Raw genomic sequence first — 20,509 nt, forward strand, 5'->3', positions numbered from 1 at the left:
TTCTTAATAACTTAAAACAACAACATCCTCATTATCTTGCACACAATTTATGTGTAAAAAGATTTACTGCATGATCCCAAACTCTATTTTTATAGAAGTTAGTTCTGTAATAAGTCGTGCACATAGTTCTTTGATATGATTACAAGCAGCATAAAAGTATAAAAGCTACATTAATTCTCACTGGTAAGCCAGATGGAGGAGGAAGAAGATAGGGAGTAGAGGCTAGTGTGAATGGAGGAACAGCCTGTACTTCCAGAGCACTATCAGTAGCTACATCGTCACAGCTCCACTTGTAGAGCATCTGCTGGGATAGAGGCACTTCACATATGGGGTTTTGAGTCTAGTGGCAGTAGGTTAAGTGACTTGTCCAAGGTCACTGTACTGGTTTTTCTATCTTTGCCCCCTTGGATTTATTCCCATCTTTCTCTGCCCTGTTCTCTGTTCTGAGAGGCTGACCTACATAGAAGGCATTACCTGGAATTCCTTCCCCTCTAGTTTCTGGTTGTTTTCAGCCAATAGAAATCATAGGAGGAGGGGGTGGAGAGAAATGTTAGGGTATTTATACCTGTTGCTGCTTCTGAAGCTCCAGGTCTTGGCAGGCTTTGGGAACGCTGTTCCCTCCCCTTCCTCCTTTGGGTCCAGGGGTGCTAATAGATCCTTAATATTGCCAGTCCTTGAGTGCTTTACCATCTTTTGTTTGTTCTCTTAACTGTCTTTACACATTTGTAAATAGCTACCTCTTTAAACCCTCTTCAGTTACAACCTTTGAGTGGGTCACTTTGTTTCCTTACAGGACCCTGAATGATATAGCCATGTGGCTAGAAATGACCTGGCTTAAATTTGAACTCAAGTCTTTATGTTCCATGTGTTTCTCACTATATCATGCTACATCTGTTCAAAAAGGGGGTGGGGTCTCAGATAGGGAAAATTACATTTTGGAGAATGAGACGAAGAGGAAAAGTGAGCTGCATAACCACATACAAAAGAATGAAGCTGGACCCCTACCTCATGTCATATGTAAAAATTAACTCCACATGGATCCAACCTAAATATAAGAGCTAAAACCAGAAACTCCAGAAGAAAACACAGAAATGAATCTTCATGACCCTGGATCAGACAGTGGCTTCTTAGACATGACACCAAAAACATAAATGACAAAATAAAAATACACAACTTGGAATTCATCCAAATTAAACACTTCTGTGCTTTAGAGGACAACATCAAGAACGTAGAAGGACAATCCACAGAATGGGAGAAAATTTTACAAATCATGTATCTTCTAAGAGACTTATATCTAGAATATGTTAAAAATTATTACAACTCAGTTATAAAAAGACAAATAACCCAGTTAAAAAACAGGCAAAGGGCTTGAACAGACATTTCTCCAAAGAATATTTACACGTGACAAAAAAGCATATGAAAATATGCTCAACATCATAATTCACCAGAGAAGTGCAAATCAAAACCACAGTGTGTTACCACTTCACACTCACTAGGATTGCTAGAATAACAAAGTCAGAGAGTAACAAGTGGTGGAAAGGATGTTGAGAAATAGAAACTCTCATCCACTGTTGGTGGGAATAAAAAATGGTAGAGTTGCTTTGGAAAACAGTCTGGCAGCTCAACTATTCAGAGTTACCATATGATCCAGAAATTCCACTCATAAGTAGAGAATTGAAAACCTATGTCCATATAAAAACTTGTACACAGTGTTCATAATAGCATTATCCATAACTGTCAAAAAAGCAAAACAACCCAATGTCCATTAATTAATGAATGAATAAGTAAAATCTTGTATATCCATACACTGGAATATTATTTGGCCATAAAAAGGAATGAAATACTGATACATGCTACAACATGGCTAAACCCTGAAAACAGTATGCTAAGTGAAATAAGCCAGTCACAAAAGACCACGTATGACTGGAAAGTTAAGCAGATCCCTGATCATAGAAAGGCCTGGAAGCTAGTTTAAAAGTCAGTATTTTATCAGGAAGGCACTGGTGGGTCCCAGAAGGGTTAGGATGAACTTAGGAAAGAAAGAATAAAAGGAGGATGACCCATTAAGAGGATACTGCAATAGTCAAGGGGAGGAATTATGACAACCTAATGAGTTGTAGTGGTCATAGGGATGGAAAAGAAAGGATAATTCAAGAGACACTGAAGAGAGAGAAAGCATAGACTTGGGGTCTGCTTCATGTGGTAGGTGAGAAAGAAATGGGGGGGTCAAAGATCACTCAGAAACAGTGAGCCTGGGTGAGTAGAATGAATAGGAATTCCATACTCAGAAACATGGAAGTCAGAACAGTGAGCTGTTTTGATGGGCCAGGGGAAGAAAGTTCTCATCCTGGATATTTCATCCCTTTCCATAGCACACATCCTTCCAATTTCTCACGCTGGCAGCCTCTGTCTAACCATACAAACTGCTAAGACTGACCAAACTCCTACTGGTACAACATTCCTAGGAGACCACGAAGCAGGCAGGCAGGCTCTTGGGCTAAGAGGACCACAGGCGACCCTGCAGGGTAGCCTGCCTCGTGTGCAAACCGGCCTGATGCTGCATCATTCAGGAGACAGGGTGGTACCCACTCATTCTGCACAACCGGGTGCCCCTGGGTGGCTCTGTATGTGTATGTGATGATTTCATTAACATCTGTCTCTTCACCCTCCCCGCCTCTCCCTGACCCCAGACTGAAAGCATCATGAGGGCAAAGGGCAGCCAAGGTGTTTGTTCACTATCATATCCCCAGCACCCAGTGCAATGCCTGGCACATAGGAGGCACGCAACAAACAGAGCTCATGTGAGGACTACCTCAGATCTTTAGAACAGTGGTTCTTAATCAGGTGTATGGCTCAAAACTGCCCTCAGAGATTTGGACTTAGTAGAAGTAAGTCTGAATGGGGCCCAGGCATCTGCATTTTGTAACTCTAAGGGTGATTCTAAAGATCACCTCCAGTTAGGGATGGCAGATTTAGCAAATAAAAATACAGGACACCCAGTTAAATAGGAATCTCTGATAAACAATGAATTTTTTTAGTATAAGTATGTCCCATGAAATATTGGTATTTTTATCCGGTAACCCTACCTCTAGCTGAAAACCACTGTGTTAGAGCATTCAGAAAGGAAGGCTCCAGGATATTGCTTTATTTACTCAAGAGTAAGGATGGTATCAGACAGCTGTGGGGTGGGAGGAAAGGACCTGATAAGTTTCACCTTGGGTAAGTAAAAGTACTACTTAAAAAAAAATCATCTTTATTATGAGTGAAAGGGGACTCAGTATATAGTGTAGACATTGCCCTCCATTCTTAAAGTGAAGTAAAAGTTTAACAAAGTGCTAGGAGGAATCAGGAGAAAATTTAGAACAAAACAGAGGTTTTCCTACCCTTGTTAAAAACTTATGGGCCTCTAGCTAAGACACTAGTTATGTGTCAGGTCTGACACAGCAAAGCTAGAAACAGTCATTGAAAATAATTAAATAGAATATAGAAACTGAGAAAGTTAGAACCACCCCACATGGGGAGATGTGTTTGCTGCTGCTGATAATTATGAATGATATAATTCAGATTGATAAAATGGAAGGTGAACATGGGCCAGTCTACCAAGTCGCAGATGCCAGTGAACAATGATGAACAATGCTGTCATTCAGGCCTCCCCTTTGCTCCCGGCTCATTCTCCACTCATCTTCCAGAAGGATCTTTTGAAAACACAAATCTGATGCTGCAGCTCTTCCCTTCCTTCTCCCCACTGCAGCCACACTGACCTTCTAGCTGCTCCTGGAACACACAGGACATTCCCAGCTCTGGGCCTCTGCACTGGCTGTCTCCTCAGCCTGGCATTTCTTCCTCAGGTGTCTATATGGCTTGCTCTCTCACCCCATTCAGGTCTCTGCTGAAAACCATCAGCATGGAAACGCGTTTCCTCATGGCCACCCCATCACCCTCTTACATCCTATCTTGCTTTATTTTTCTTCGTAACCATTATAATGACCTGATATTACATTATTATTTATTTGTATGTAAGTCTTCTCAATTAGAACGCAAACTCCATGCATGCAGGAACCTTGTTATGTTTCACCACTGTATCCCCAGCAGTGATGGAGCAATACCTGGTATGGAGTAAATGGTCAATACATATTCGTTAATGAAAGGATGAATGAATGAATGGCATCACTTCCCAGATTAAAACCCTCCAATGCTTTCCCATTGCATTTGGAACAAAATTCAAATTCTTTATCCTCGCATGTGAAGCCCTGATGATCGGGGCCCTGTCTACCTCTCCAATTCTGTTCTATGCCATACTCCTCCCCTGCTCCTTTCGACCATCTTTCAGTTCCCAAATAATACAGCCTTGGGGCCTGTGTATTAGTTGTCCTCTGCACCTGGGGCCCCTCTTAACCCCTCTCTGAACTGTGAGCTTCTCATTCAAATCTCAGATCACATGTCACCTCAGCGAGGCCATCCTTGACCCTCTCACACCCAACATTCTATCACTCTTCACAGTATTCACACTCCATGAAATTACACTATTTATTTATGTGCTTCCTTTGATTGACTTCTCCCACTAGCAAGTAAGCTCCATGAGGGCAGGGACTTTACACATCTTGTTCACTGTTCTCTGGTGCCCAGCACATGTCTGACACACTGAAGTCACTCAATAAGTATTTTTGAATTAAAGAATAAATTTTCAAAATGGGTAGGAGAATCACAGACCTCATCAATGCAAGGAAATAGCAACAGTAGTTTTCAGAGTTTAAACTGATATACTTTTTATTGCTTATTTCTTTTTAAGGGAGGCTGGTGTGGTTTTATGATGGCCTCTTGATTATTGTCCTTTCTGAGGATAACACCTCAAAGAACATCCATGACCACCATAATATCCTTCTAGGTGTTTGTGTCAGAAACAACATGCTGCCGATGGGCCAGTGGTCTGGTGCATCAGGACACTTACTGTATTTTCCTAAAATACTTCACTTGTATTCATGACTGATCTTTGCTTAGAAGAAACTTTCAATATTTAAGCTGTAAGAATTTTTACCTCCATACTTCATGGTATATTATTTAATATGATGAAAATAATTAAGTATGTTGGAGAAAGTTACAAAATGTAATAATCTATTGGAATTGAAGAAAGTATATTAGACTCCTTGCTTAAGCTTTAGGGTCTGGGGCTAAAACTGTTCTAAATTAGATCTTCTTCTGATTCATAATTCACATAATTAGGATTATTCCCCAGAGTCAGTTGATAATTCCTTATTTATTAAACAATGAAAAACTGAACTCCTTTTCTTTAGGATGCTTTCCTTTTCCTCAGTTTCTATGTAGGATTACATGTAATTCTTTGTTTGTCTTACCTGTCAGCACAAGAAATGGCAGAGTGAATCAAGACCCAACAGATGTAATAAAGCCCAAATCCTCCAGTGCCTATGGGCACAGTGTCACATGGTACTAGGGGCTCACAAGATGGGGAGGGGGTTAGGGTAACCTCTTGGGATAAAAAAGACAAGGAGAAAAGCCTCAATGACAAACCGAGTCCTCCTATCTCTCCTATTAATTTTATTCTTACGTGTTCTCATATGACTCAGGTGTTATTGGTGTGGGATGTGTGTGGAGAGAGGAGCTGAACATGGGAGATAATTGTGTAATGGGACAGGGGACTTTCTCTTTCTGGAATAAACCTTACTTAGAATGTTGCAGAGAAAACCACTGCCCTAACCCCTTGCTGTCAAATGGCCACCAACAGATCATAAAACTCCAAGATCATGAGAGCCAAATCCGACTTTGTCTTCTCTTGAAGATGCTCCCAAACCCCAGTGAGTCATGACTACTGAAGAAAAAAAAAATTCCCTCCTAATTAATGAATCCTGTATCAAGTCTTTACCATCAGCTTTGTAAACTGTAATTTTCTCATGAGGCATGTGTCATATAATAAATGGACCAAAACGTATGGGGTCATTTCACTCTTCCTGAAGACTGGCCAAAGTTCTTCTGTACTGACCACCAGACAACCCTGGAGCTCTGTAAACACAGCTTATAACGTAGTTTATATCTTCAGAGTGTCAGTATCTTTATGTCATGGGATAATCGAAGGGTTTTACATGCATTGCCAGAAAAACCACAAGGAGGCTTTGAGACTCAGATATGTCCCTACCTCCTGCTGTCAGCTGGGATAAGTCACGCTGGAGTGTGACTATTTCCCTGGTCATCTGTCCCACTGGAAGGCAGGGACTGCTTTTTGTTTGCTTTTCAACTCCAGCATCACCAGTGCCTATTCAAGTGCCTGACCCAAAGAAAAGTGTGTGTTGACTGAATGAATGAATTTGAAAATCAGGAACTTGGTGCAGTGAGTTTACAGCTGAATGAGTCTGAGGTAAGGCTGGGGAGGGGAGGAATTGATGCTAAAATCTTTAGGGAAATAAGACAGGAGGGACTTCCATTAAATCCTCTCTGTTCTAACACTTGGACTTACTGCATCATCAGGATTTAGAGCAGTCACTCCTAATTGTAAGGGTTTAGATCTGTTTTAAGAGTTCAGTAGAAGCTCTTTCACCTGAGGTGCTGAAAATTGCTTTTTTTTAAACTTTTTATTTTATATTGGAGTGTAGTTAACAGTGTTGTGTTAGTTTCAGGTGTACAGCAAAGTGATTCGGTTATACATATACCTGTATCTATTCTTTTGAAAATTGCTTTTTGTAAATCAAAAAGGTTTGTAAATTTCTTTTGGGTGGGGTCAGAATTCCAGCCACTGGAGGCAGGGGACGATTCAAGGATCTCTCATTATCCTCTTCATCCTGATGGCTCATGAGCATTTGAGAGCGATGGAGATACAAAGGCTCCACTTCTACTACCCAGGATGGTGGCACAGGGTGGGATGGGGAAGCTCTAGCTACCACTCTGGCCTTTCATTAGGGTATGGGAGGTCCCCTTTGTGTTTGAGAGGGGTTTCGATGTGGTTTAACAACACCCTGCCTTGAGTCAGAGTAGAAGGCTCAGGTTGAAGAACATCATAGGCTAGTGAATTCTGAATTTTTTTTATTCTAACCAAATAGGATCTTTAGTTTAAAAAATAAAATTGTATGCAGAACTTCAATAAACTAAAAAGATGAAAATGATGTGCTGAGATTAAAGGGGGAGGGTAGGAGTACCCTTTGTTTAGGTTTCCTGTCACTGCCCATTCCCCCCCACAAAAAAAAGACTCTAACCTCTACCCTACCCCCCTTCATTGTTCAGACTTGGAGTTGGGGCCAGGAATGTTAAATGCTCTGTCCAAGGTGGCCCACCTGGTCTGGGAAGAACAGTCAAGGTACTCTCCACGATGCCCAGAGGTCAGGGAGGAGAGCTAACCTAGAAGCCGGCAGCATCTCCTTCTCTGCTCTGAAGAGTAAAGCCACAGGAGGATTTTAATGGCCCCAGTGTGTCATCTTTACCTCTCCCCTCAAATGAAGAAAGAAATATTTTACAAAGCAAATCTGACAGGACTCTAAAAAATCCCAGATGTCAACCTTTGCATAATGGGCACAAGATTGAAAAAGTTATATGTTAATGAAATCAGTTAAATTGAGATTTAAGTATTTTGAATGCAAATCTTCACTCCTTAATGTTCAGATTTCCATATGCTGGGTTTTCCCAAGGCAGGGAACACCCGTTGCCTTACCTGTTCCAGAAGACGGAGGAGTGACGGATCCTGGGCTGTCATCTTCAGGCTCTGAGACGGTGACTGTGGGGACTGTGTCAGGACTTGGCTTCAGGCAGATACCTTGCTTCTCGGGGGTCTTCTCTGGGGTAGCAGTTTCAACAGAAGGTTCGATCTCAGTCAGCGTGATTCTGACAGGGGCAGTGATCAGGGGAGCACTGTGCTGTTCTTCAGAGATATTGTCTACATATGGTTCAAACGTTGATTCTTCAAATAAATGGTCCTTGAGGATTTTTCCCTCCACAGGAGATGGTTTCTCTGCTTCACGGGCCTCTTCGGATTTTGCTGAGATGTCAGTGTCCTTCTTAAAGTCCGAGTCTTTCTCTTCCAACTTGGGGTGACGTTGCTCCTGATATTTCACCTCCTCTGGCCTAGTTATGTCAATGTATTTATAGGCTTCTGCTTTCATCTGGTCCAGGGGGTCTGCTAAGATCTTGCTCACTTCAGTGGACTCTGCAGGAGTCATTTCTATTCCAGAATCAGAACTAAATAAGCCACGAGGCTCCGTCCCAGGCACATCTGGTAAGGAGGGCCCGGGGGTACGCAACTCCTCAGGGCTCTCTGAAGTGGTGATGTGGCTGTTTTCCTTCTGAAGAATTCCAGTGAAGTATGTAGAATCCTCCCGAGGTGGGTAACAGATGTCAGAAATCAGAGATGTGTAACACACTCCTTCCCCATCTTTTGCTGCTGTTGAAAAGGTATGATCCATGGCCCTGGAAACATCTGCTGCACCTGTGAATCAAAACAGCAGCAGACAGTGAGGGGGCGTCTGGCACCAGTTCTCTCTCCAGCCTAACCCACCACCCACCCTGGCCCGTGCAGACACAGCATCCTTTCTCCTCAAGACCTCAGAGTTCCTTCGGACCACTCTCATGTTGCTTTGCCTTGTCTCCCTGATAGCCCCAAGCACTGGTATTTTTCTGGCAGCAGACCACATAAGCTGCCACATCCAGAGATGTTGGGGACAGACCCCAGAAGACTAGAAAGTTGATTCTCAACATCTGGTACTTCAATATACAGTGACTGATTCTTACTTGGTATTATTCAACAGAAGCCTTCTTTGTATCTAAAGTATTAACGACTCTTTGAACAGAGGTGGAAATACAGGCAAATTCAGGTGTGTAAATACAACAATAGGATAGTCCACTAGGGAGGATGGTTGCTCTTGGAGACTCAACAAGCTGGGAGAAGGCTCAAGAACCCTCTTCGGTCCAGCCCTTCCATTCAAGGACTCCTGCCCTACCTGGATTGATGCCATCCCTTCTCTTGCTAAAGGTCCTCAGAGAAACAAACTCCCAGTTTTCTGGTGGCCTCATCCCAAAGTGGTATCACCTTAAAGGAGTGTTTCCCTCTTTCTTCAGTTTTCCTCTCATTTTGTTTTTCTTTTCAATTCCCCACTACTACCCACCTTTTGCCTTCCAATGATATTCAAAATGACCCACAGGAATTTCTTGGTGGGTTTCTAAGAGCAAAGTAAGTTTCCAAGTTTGCGTCTATAGAATGCTTTCACCAGGCCTTCATTTTATTCATAAATAAGCCAAAAAATTCATTAATAGCAAGAAGAAGGAAACCCTTTATTATTTTTCTGTGCTGTAAAATACTGCCAGAGGGGAAGAAAACTAACATTCATTGAGGCCGTATCATGTGCTAAGCAGCAGGATTTTACCTAATTCTTTCAAACTAATTATTTAAATTAAGCCCCACACTCTCAAGAGATCACACATACACACACATTCAGCCCTTAAGACACACTCAAAGAATATTCCAGATTAGGGCACCAACTCATAAAAGTAACAAAGGTAGTAACAGTAACATAATAATATTAATAGCTAATATTTGAATCTTGCTATGTGTCAGACAGAGTACCAAGCTTTTTATTAATATTGACTCATTTAATCATCAAAGCAATCCTAGAAGATAGGTACTATAATTAGCCTCATTCAACAGATGAGGAAACTGAGGAACAGAAGGGCTGAATGACACACCAAAGATCGCACAGGCAGGAAGTGGCAGTCAGGATTCAGACCCAAGCAGTCTAGAAGTCAGAAGACCTCACCTAGTGCCCTTTGTACCTCCTTAAATCAGTTTGTGAAGTTTTTTCTTTTAAGTAATTTTGAATCAGTTTTATTACAAATAAACTTAGCTATTTTCTTTTCCTAGCTTTCTCCTTGGTTACATGAGCCACTGTTAGTCTAAGGGAAATGGAAAAGCACAGAGCCTCTTCACTTCTAGCACTCTTCTGCCTCAGCACCATTGCAGGAGCTGCTTTCTTTCCTAGGAATTCTCTTCATCCAGATACCTGCCTTTTACCTGCAAACCTAATCCACTCACCACCAAGTCTTCCTCAAATGTCACCTTCTTAAGGAAGGCGACCCTGACCGCTCTATCTCAAACTACAACTCACCCTACACTCCCAAGCAACTCTGACCCTTCCTACTTTTCTCTACTTTTTCTTTTTCCTGTAGCACTTATCTCCTTCTAATATACCATATAATTAACTTATTTATTCATTACTTATTTAATGACTGCCTCCCCCCCATTTGCTAGGTATGTTCCATGAGGGCAGGAATGTTTGACTATTTTGTTCATTAATGTAGCCCAAAACCTAGAACAGGGCCAGGCACATGGCAGGTACTCAGTAAACATTTGCAAAATTAAAGAAGGTAATTTTGAAGTTTAGAATAAAGCATAAATAATACAATGTGTGAGAAGACAGGTTGGAACATACCCCTAAATTGCTAGTGACATTCACTTTATTCAGCAAGTAGCCTAATTTTGTGAGCAACAGGCCAGTTTAAATCTGTACATTTCAGCTAGTCTTCTAGTTATACTTCCTTTGTATATGGCAGCCCCATTTTTCAAGTTAGACAAAAACAAAAACAAACTCAATAACAAAAGGAATAGTAGTAATGATGGGTCTTATTGCCTACCATACATAGACCACCAAAGAAAAACTATTCAATTTAAATCCGTGTGTGCACACACACCATTATCCTAAAGGATATTTAAAGCTTCTTTCGTTATATGGGCTTAGCCTACATGTAGACCTCACTGGAGGCAGGGAAATCAATGCAGAGATACTTCACTACAGACATTTGGATCCTGGGATTCTCTACCACAATTACCTGGAACCACTTCCACATGTTAATAAGTAATAGTTCACCAGAAAGTAAGGAGGGGTTTGCCACTGGATATAAACAGTCTGTGGAGTGGGGGAGGGGACGCTCTCCCGGGGAAGACACAGTAGATCGTTTCCAGGGCTGTGTCACAGTCATTATCATTCAACTTTCAGTCAATGCTTCTATTGTAGGGGCCACCACAGGACTCCTGACCCTTATAGCCCTGCAGCCCACTGTCTCCTGCCACCGGTTATCAAACTAAACACAACTGTCACCTATTCAGCAACTGGCCCCAGGGCTCTGCCTTGCCTCACTGGATAATCCTTAAACTCTGCAGCCTAGCATCTGAGAGACATGAATGATGTGAATGCCACCTGGCCACAGCCCTGTCTCCACTACTCTCACTTACCCTCTACTCCAGGCACAGAAAGCCCTTCACAAAGTCACACTCACTCTACCAGCCTTTCTAGCCCTTTCACTCTCCAATTCAAACTCTCAGTTCCGGTTAATAAAAACTACCCATCACTTCTCCAACACTTAATCCTTACAATCTCCACATCCAAATCTCCACCTTTAACCTCAAGCCATTAAAGAAAAACAGCTTTAAATGCTACCCACTCCAAGATGAATTTTCTGACCACACCTGTCAAGACCTGACCCCTTCCTATTTTTCTCCCTCCCCTATCCTGTAGCACTTAATTATATTGCTTGTGTCACATGCATGACACACGACTTCTATATGTCTACGTCATCTCCTGCCAACCTGTCAGTTCCTAGAGTCTGAGGCTCATGTCTTGCACACTATATTGTACATAGTAGGCACCCAATACAAAATGAATAAATGAATGAATGGACCAATCAATGAGTAGGCATTCTATGCAGAACTAATTGATGCAAGTTACAAAGAGGATGTTTTTAATCTATTATGTGAAAGAACTATCTAGAATTCAAGTTATCCAACAATGGGATGGAGCTGAATCTCAGGAACAAGACTGTTATGATCCCAGGGAGCAGGCAGATAGAGGCTCAGAATCTGTCTAGGCAGGAACCAGCATTTGGTAGAAAGTTGGATGGGACAACAGCAGAAGTCTCTTCCAACTCTTTATGATTTTTATACCAATTGGCTGCCGCCATAGTGGGACACAGCTTCCTTTACTTCTTCTTTGCCTGTACAATGGAATCAATATAATTTTCCCTGAGGTGATGTCATAGAGCTTGCCAGATATATGGTAATAATTGAGGGAATAGACTCTAGATTACATCTGTATTACTTGAGAGGCTATAAATAGCATCAATTATTGGGAAGAACTCCCACCCCTGAAATCCTCATCTTACTAGCTTCGTCTTGCTCAGAAACCCAGCATAAAACTGGAAGGACTCCTTCGTCACACTCTACAAATACTACCAAGTAGAGGAAGAGGAACAAAGCCATTTGTGTAAATCACACATTTTAAATGGGACCATGTAAGAACCCTCATAAAAGCAACAAATAATCTAAATACTCTAAATGTGGTCATGTCCCATTTCTTAAACCGAGCTAAATATCCTGAAAGGTTCTCAAGGTTTGAAGTTATTGAATTTGAAAATGTGTATACATTACATAGGGCCTGTTAGATAGAACTCCTGAAAATAGGAAGTCCTTGTAGACAGTAAATTATGTGAGAGCACAGTCCTGTGGGATCACTGGAAATGGGAAGCAGAACTGAGCCTCAAGGCTCAGGAAAGCCAATTAATCCTTGTCAGCGCTTCCTGCAGAGCTGGCAGCTGTGGGGACTGAGGCAGACAGCATAAGCCAGTTGCCCCAGGCAGGAACCAATATTGTTACATTGTTAGATACAAATCCACTAAATAAAAGGGCTTTCCTTGTCTAGACTAGAAATTACTACTTTCTTTATATAAGCAAGGATTCCTGGGAACATCTGATTTCCTCATTCTCTCTGGCTATTGCCTTGGCCATCTAGAAACCTGATTCATGTGGAGGCAGACGTACATTGAGAGTCAATGTGTGGACTCACATGTGCCCTCTCGGGAGGTGGCTGGACAGGAGGGCACAGCAAGTTTAAAATGGGATTGATTTTCAACTTTTCATTTTACAAGTAACTTTTTAGGAAAGTACTTATAATAAAAGCTGAAGGAGCCATAAGTCACTAAGCTAAGTGGAAGAAGAATGAAAATAAGCTAAAACTATTGCCATTAAATCATATGTGCTGATAAAATCAGGCTTTTGTATTCACCGATGTCCTAGATCAGAAATGCTCATCATGAGCTAGACAAATTCAGTAGTCTCCTAAATGGTGGGCATTTTATTTTTTTAAATTTCTTTGGCAATACTAAGGAATGATGACTAGCTGAAGACAGTTTGACTTTTCTCAAGGAAAATTTCCGTCCTACAATCCTCATTCTTGACTCTGACTTATCCTTACCGAATCAAGCTCATTGAATTGCTAGCCTACAGCTTAGGTTTGTATTCTGGCTCTACTACTATCAGTTGTGAGACTCTGGGCAAGGTAGCCTCTCTGAGACTCGTTTATTCAGTTTTAAACTGGGGGCAATAACAGTTCCCATTTTATTGGGCTGTTACAGGGATTAAATGAGATTATGCACTCAGCTCTACTCCTGGCACATAGTACACACACTCAGTAAATGAGAGCTGTGGGTCTTATGATTACCTCTATTTTGCAGGGAGGACACCAGCATTTACAATATATACCATCTGTCCATTTGGTACTTTATCCTATCTAGTGACATGTGATCAGGGTCGTTTGGGCCAGAGGAGTTAAATATAGCCAGTCCACACTCATGTTGCGCTCTGGGGTCTGCTGTAGATGCTGAAGTCCCAAGAGTGCAAGGCCAGGGTTCTCTGCACAGCTCCATGAGCAGGTGGTTGGGTGTTAAGTACTTTCTACTGATACAACTGATGGATCCTGTCATGAACGTGGTGATGACTGACTTGGGTATGATATGTTGAAATTTACCAAGACAATAGAAAAGGAAGGCGAGTGTTTGGTGCCCACAGATGAGGCTTCTCCCTTGTGGACGGAGTTCATTCTGACTCCTCAGGGTGGAGATAAGGGGTCTATGGTTTAAGATGATACTTCTGTAACTCAGTAAAGACCCTCTCACTGCACTGAAATGGAAACATTGAGAATGCCAGAAAGAATGATTATATGAAAAGGCTTTCTGAGCACAGAGGTAGATATGCTCCATCAGATAAACATCTGGATTAAAAATAAAAACAAAACACCAATTATTGTTTGAATAGAGTCAACACTAACAGGTATAGGGGACAACAGTTCCATTAATTTGAGAAATATTTTTTAAAGTGGGGAGCATATAAAAAACTGGAATGACAGTAGGAGTAGGGTGTGAGATGCATGTTAAAATTCAAGAATTAAAGGCCAGAAACAGTGACCCGAAGTGAATCTGCATTCACTTTTCCCAGAATCATTTGCCCTTAGACTGCCTATGTGATGGATGGTAGTAGCCTGCACACAGGTTAGGCAGTGAGGCTTTTCCCCTGAAACTCCCACTTATCTTTTCTAAATGCTAAGAAATCAGCAGGCCCACGGTATGGAGGCTGTGACACATTTGACAACAGAGCCATCTATGAGGAATGGATATGCCAGGGAGGCTCCAGGAGCCTCTGTGTCACTGAAAACATTCTCTTCTAAAATTAAGTACCCTGTTATTTAACATGACAAATGGGTACTGAGAAATTAAGGTACATCCATTCTTTAAAAATTTATCTATGTGATTAGTTAATTGAGTAAAAAGGAAAAGATGAGCCTGCATTCCCTAGCAAAAGACTTGAAGCCAATGCTGATGACATGCTCGGGGTTTAAGAATATGAGTAAGTACTCTTTCTTTCCCCAACTCACTGTCTTATTTAAAGCTCGCCTGCCAGAATAACAGATTTAGCTGTCGGGATTGTAAAATTAATGTTTAATAAAAAATGATTCAGCAAGTTTTGGGTTTTTCCCCCACTATGAAGAGCCAGGGCTTGCATTGCCTGTGGAGTTTTCACTTTAGCAGAAAATTCTGTTAGAGGGAAAAACCTGGCCCAGCAGCAAACCACTGTCTAAGTTTCTCTGACAGTTCTCAGCAGGGTCTTGGAAAGCATAAAGCTGCCAAGTGCTGAGATGCAAAATAAGCCCAAGCTCTGATGAGCGTCGAAGTGTGGGGACTTCTTTAGCCTGTATTCAAAGATGGAAATGTGATTCTGCAGCCTTCTTGGGTGGGGAAAATTTTTTGGGGGGAGGGGGTAAATATTTATTTATAATTTACTTCGATCTTAAGAAAAGCTCCTTACAACCCTACCTAGACTTCCCATTGCTTTTTTAAATAAAAGCTTTACTGATTTATAATTCACAAACCATAAAATTCACTCCTAAAGCATGCAACTCAGCAGTTTTTGTTTATTCACAGAATTGTGCAACCATCGCTATTAACTAATCCACCCACTTAATTTAGATATATTCCACTCTTTATGTTTTCAATACAGAAAAAGCTCTGTTACCTTCACCATGCAAAGAATTACCTTTGGAACAACAAAAAAAGTTATCCCAATCTTTTTGTTATTTGTTGAAGAATTTTGCTAATTTCCAAAGAGAAAAATAATTGTTCTTGGTCATTTCATTAATGCTATGTATATACTGATAGTAGCAAAAAAAATACGTACTATGTTTCTGTTTACACTTTAATGGTTCTTTCACTCCCTCCCCCGACAGAGAATCATCTAGCTGATCCTCAGAAACCTTCTTACACGACCTTTCTTCCTTACTTCCCATCCATGGCTACTTCCCCAGCTGGCCCCTTATCACCTTCTACTTGAATTAATGTGATAGTTTGCTCAGTGTTCTAGGGGTTCCAGCTTTGCCTCTTCTTTGTGCCACCTTGCACACAGTTGACATTTATCTCCCTAAAACACCACTTTCACCGCTTCACTTCTCTGTTCCAAAGCTTTTGGTGAGCATCTTTGCCCATCCTTTGGCTTAGAATTCAGGATCATCATTATGAGACCCCAGTCTGCCTTTATGGTTTTATTTCTGAGCCTGCTCAAGAAACACACCTGTTCACCCACAAACATGAGATTTTCAACTTCTATGCCTCTGTGCAGGTCCTTTTCCTCAATTGAAAGGCCCCTTCACTCCTCCCTAAGTCCAAATAAAGCCTCTGGTGATGCCACACCTCCTCTAAGCAGCCTCCTCCTAACAACCCACTCCTCACTGCTTTCTCCCTCATCTCCACTCTGAGGCATGACCATTTGTTTGGGGTCCACCAGCTTCTCTGCCTTTGTCACCAGTTATCTTTTTTCCTATACTCGTTGAGAACCATGTCTTATACTTCTTCATATCTTTGAGTTCCTAGCACTGTGCTTTGCACATAGTATGTACTCAGTAATCACTGAATGGATGATTATCTCCATATTACCATCTGATTGAGTCGCATTCAAGAACTTTTATTATAAGCTTTACCATTAATCATGTATTAATTCAATCAAAAAGATTTGTTGAACACTTAGCATATGCAAAGTGGAGTACATTCCCATATATATGTAGGCTTAGAAATCTGGTGTCACAAAAATCCACTATGAAGTCATTGTTTGTAACTGGAAGTTTGGGTGTCCCTGGCTGCTTGTAGCAGTGAATGCTGGGGAGTGGCAGTGATGTTGGAGGATCATAATAAGAAGAGAAAGGTCCTCTTATTATGATCCTCTTATTAACCTGTGTCCTCTCTTAGGTTCTCATGGCTCAGGCTAGAGCCTTCTTCATTCTTTTACATGATTTGTTTTCCTCACACTGGGAGCTCCTAAGAGACATGAACTGTACCTTGTACCTCACTGTTTCCCTCATACTAAGCACGTTTGCTGGCATATAGGTTTTATTTGGTAAATACTTATGGGATAAATCAATGAATATGTTTCCATACTCATCATACTGGTTACAGCCAGGGGATACACTATAGTTTGTCATTGTCCCTCTAAAATCTGACCTGGACCTGACTACAACCTGATGAGGCCAGAGACGGACAGTGAGACAATTTCCCCTCCCAGTTTTGATTCCCTTGACTTAAACTTCCTATTTTTATTCACAAACCTTTATATTTTCGGCCCTGTACTATTAGCTCATGTTGCATTTATGTCCAACTAAAACATGTGGGTATATAAATTTTTTTTAAACTGTATAATTTCAAATTGCACTTTTAGCCACAGCACTGGGTATATCTCATAAGTTTGAAAGACATTAAAGTCAGATGCAAAGATTTTTTGTAATTGCCTATGACCTGCATCTATCATTTAGAACAGATTGAAGAAGACCCTAGAAAGGGAATTTACCTCACTCTGGAATAATCCACAAGATCAAGATAAAGCTAGAGTTAGGGTGTCTCATTAGAATGTGTTTTATAAAGGGAAATCTATGTCCACACAGCATAAGGCAACCCTCGCAGGGCTGCCATCAGCCCATACTGTGTCTTGACCAAAAAAAAAAAAAAAAAAAAAAAAATGTCCTTCATCTGGCAGATACAGACCAGTGCCTGAGACATGCATCCTCTGCTGAAAATCTTGGATTTTGTGCCTGCGTTGGGAATTGAACACAGATCCCTGGAATCTAAAACAATGTTATGTAAAGTGATACGCTTTGGGAGGCACAGAAGGAAGGACAAAGGAGGATGACTGAGGGATAATTCTGTTAGAAAGATGACATGTCACGTGGCATGACATGGTATAAAGTATGTTACAGCATGCTGTGGTGTGGTGTGACATGGTGTGTGCTGTGCTGTATTGTGCCTGACATGACAGAGCACGCGGTATGGAGCGCCAGGACATGCTGTGGTTTGTTGTGTGAGGGTGCTTTGAGTGTGGCATTCTGTGACAGAAAAGTCCCAAGCTTTAGAGGACTTGGCCTTCCATCTCCATCAAGTTACTTACCTTTAATAAGTCATTAAATTCTCAGGAAATCTGTTTCCTCACTTGCAAAAGGAAGATAACAACAACTAACATTTAAATTGCATGCTTACTAGGTGCTAAAAATGGATTATCTCATTTCAAGCTTAAATAATCTGAGGGCTTTTTTTTAAACCACACCCATACTATTGATAAAGAAACAGAAGCTTAGAGTGGTTAATGAACTGACTGAGGAACACAGCCAGAAAAGACAGACTCAGATCTAGGATTTAGGGCAATCTGACTCCAAAGCAGATGCTATTAGCACTATTCTCAGAACTGCTGTGAGGATTAAAGGAGACTGAATGGTTTTGTCACCAGCAAAGCCCATTAACAATTCCCAGGAAATAAAAACAGAATCTGGGTAATAAAGTCTAACCTTTTTTTTTTTTTTTTTTCTTTTCCTTTGTGCTTAGTCTAGTTTCGTTTGCTCATAGGTTGCCTCGGGTAGAGGCCTAGCACCTGGCCCTTCAGATCAGAGGTCCTAGCAAGACAGGGCTGTGCCGACACCTCAGGTAGGTGGGTCCCGGGCAGAAGTGCTGCCCATGACACTCAATTAAAGATGGCCACAGCAGCAGGCTGTGAGCAGAGACGCTGCGACCACCCCAGGGGAAAACTCCGCCCACTCCCCCTCCCCTCTGATGAGATCCCTATAAAGCAGCCCCGCCCACAGGCTGCTGCGGAGAGCATGTGCTCTGAAATGGGAGCTCCCATCTCTCCATTCTTTATTAAAGAATAAAGCTTTCCTTTCCTTCCTAAACGAAGAACTCAGTCTTGTTCTATTGGCGTGAGCCACACTGGGCAGGAGGACCCTTTTTGTGGCTGGACCTGAAAGGATCAATAGCATGATTAACATTAGCTACCATTCTGCATTTATACAGTACACCTTCTTCCTCAAGTTTTCAAAATCTAACTCCTATGTTCTGGAATATTTGAAATTTAATTTGGGATTTTGAGCATTCCTAATTTTAAACATAATCTCATGTGGAATACAGGTTGTAAGAGTAGAAACAGGTGAATGACATGTGGGGACGAATTAACATAAAACTGGAATTCAGGATGCATCACTTGATGGAAACCACTTGACTTTAACACACACATACAATCACATGCAGTCACAATCAAAATATATGTAGAAAACTTATTCTATTAAGGTGTACAGAAAATGGAGCCCAGAGGTAGCTATACTAATCAAGGAGAAAGAAAAGAAAGATTAATGCCCTCTATCAACAACAGCATTCATTTTGCTTCTCTGAGCTATCTGATCTATGGGCAGAGGAAGTGTTTAAAGCAAGACAATAACTCAGCCATTGATGTGCCAGAGTTTGGGAGTATTGATCCAAGTGGCTTGAGTGCTCAGTCAGGAAACTACATCAAGATTCCTTTTCTTCCCATTTTCTTTCCTTTTATCTCCAAGAAGAAAAAGAACAATAAATAATAAGCAATAAATTCAAAACACATAATTTCTGCCATCAATGCAAAATTTCAATCAACTGCATATTTGAAGGGGATAACTGAAATATCACACTGCTCTAGTATAAGCTACCTGCATGATGATCAATAAAAATGCATTGTGTTTTGAGGAATTTGGAGAAAGACTACTATTGTGAGGAAAATGAGACTTGCACTGGGGATCTGAAAATACATATGTTTTAGAGAGGCAGAGGGAAGCAGTACAAAGTTATTTTGGGAGCAGAAAATAATAGCAAAGGTAAAGATGAAGTAATGAGTAGGAAAGAATCCCAACTCCAACAGGAGACCTTGGGAAGCAGTAGGAAGTCAGGCCAGAAGGGGTGGCTGGGATTATGAAGCCAGTGTGAGGGTTTCATAGAGATGGTGGGAAACAAGGATCCAGTGATTGTTTTAGAGCAATTAGTCCAATAATAGCTCCCACAATGGCAGCATACAGGTTTGGGAGTCATGCCAAATTAATCTGTGATTTTTTTTAAATTATAAAAGCAATATTACATGATCACTATAACATTTTTTTTTAATACGTAAGTACACAGAGGCTAAGAAAAAGAGTGGTTTCAACAGATGCCATGAAAAAATAGTGAACATTCACCAGGACTTGCTTTTAAATATAGCCTGGGGACTTTCCTGGTGCCTCAGTGGTTAAGAAGCCACCTGCCAATGCAGGGGACGTGGGTTCAATCCCTGGTCCGGGAAGATCCCACATGCCACGGAGCAACTAAGCCTGTGCGCCACAACTACTGAGCCTGTGTTCTAGAGCCTGCGAGTCACAACTACTGAAGCCCACGTGCCTAGAGCCCGTGCTCTGCAACAAGAAAAGCCACAGCAATGAGAAGCCCGTGCACCACAACAAAGAGTGGCCTCCGCTTGCTGCAACTAGAGAAAGGCTGCATGCAGCTACAAAGACCCAATGCAAAAATAAATAAATAAATTTATTTAAAATATATATATATATTCTGGGCTCCAGAGAGCACAGCTCTCAAGGAGACCAGAGAAGGTGGGTTCAGAAGAAAGTTCTTTAATACAGAAGTGCCTGGCTCAGGAAGTTTCACAGAAGTGAAGAGTTCTGAGCTCAATCTTGAAGGATGTGGAGGATTTGTATAGGCCAAAGTATAGGTAATAAATTTCCAAGGACAGAAGCTTTGATGCTCTGATGTTCAGTCAAATGTATTCAGAGAGTTACATGAATTTCTACAAATCCCATCTAAATTTTGGACACCATCTCACAGGCATCTTTTTTAAGTAGTCTGAAATGAATCTGGCATGTTTGAGGGCAGAAAAATA

General features: G+C 41.3%; 1 protein-coding gene across 1 annotated transcript in view; it reads right to left on the bottom strand.

Moving 5' to 3' along the window:
- Positions 1 to 20,509, bottom strand: part of RTN1 (reticulon 1) — a 236,408-nt gene that overhangs the window by 118,098 nt on the left and 97,801 nt on the right. The window contains exon 2 of the mRNA XM_081230278.1: positions 7,652 to 8,422. Coding sequence (XP_081086404.1) covers positions 7,652 to 8,422 — 771 coding nt within the window. The remainder of the gene's footprint in view (positions 1 to 7,651; positions 8,423 to 20,509) is intronic.

Source organism: Mesoplodon bidens, assembly GCF_964165515.1.
Source record: "Mesoplodon bidens genome assembly, chromosome: 3".
NCBI classification, from domain to species: domain Eukaryota; kingdom Metazoa; phylum Chordata; class Mammalia; order Artiodactyla; family Ziphiidae; genus Mesoplodon; species Mesoplodon bidens.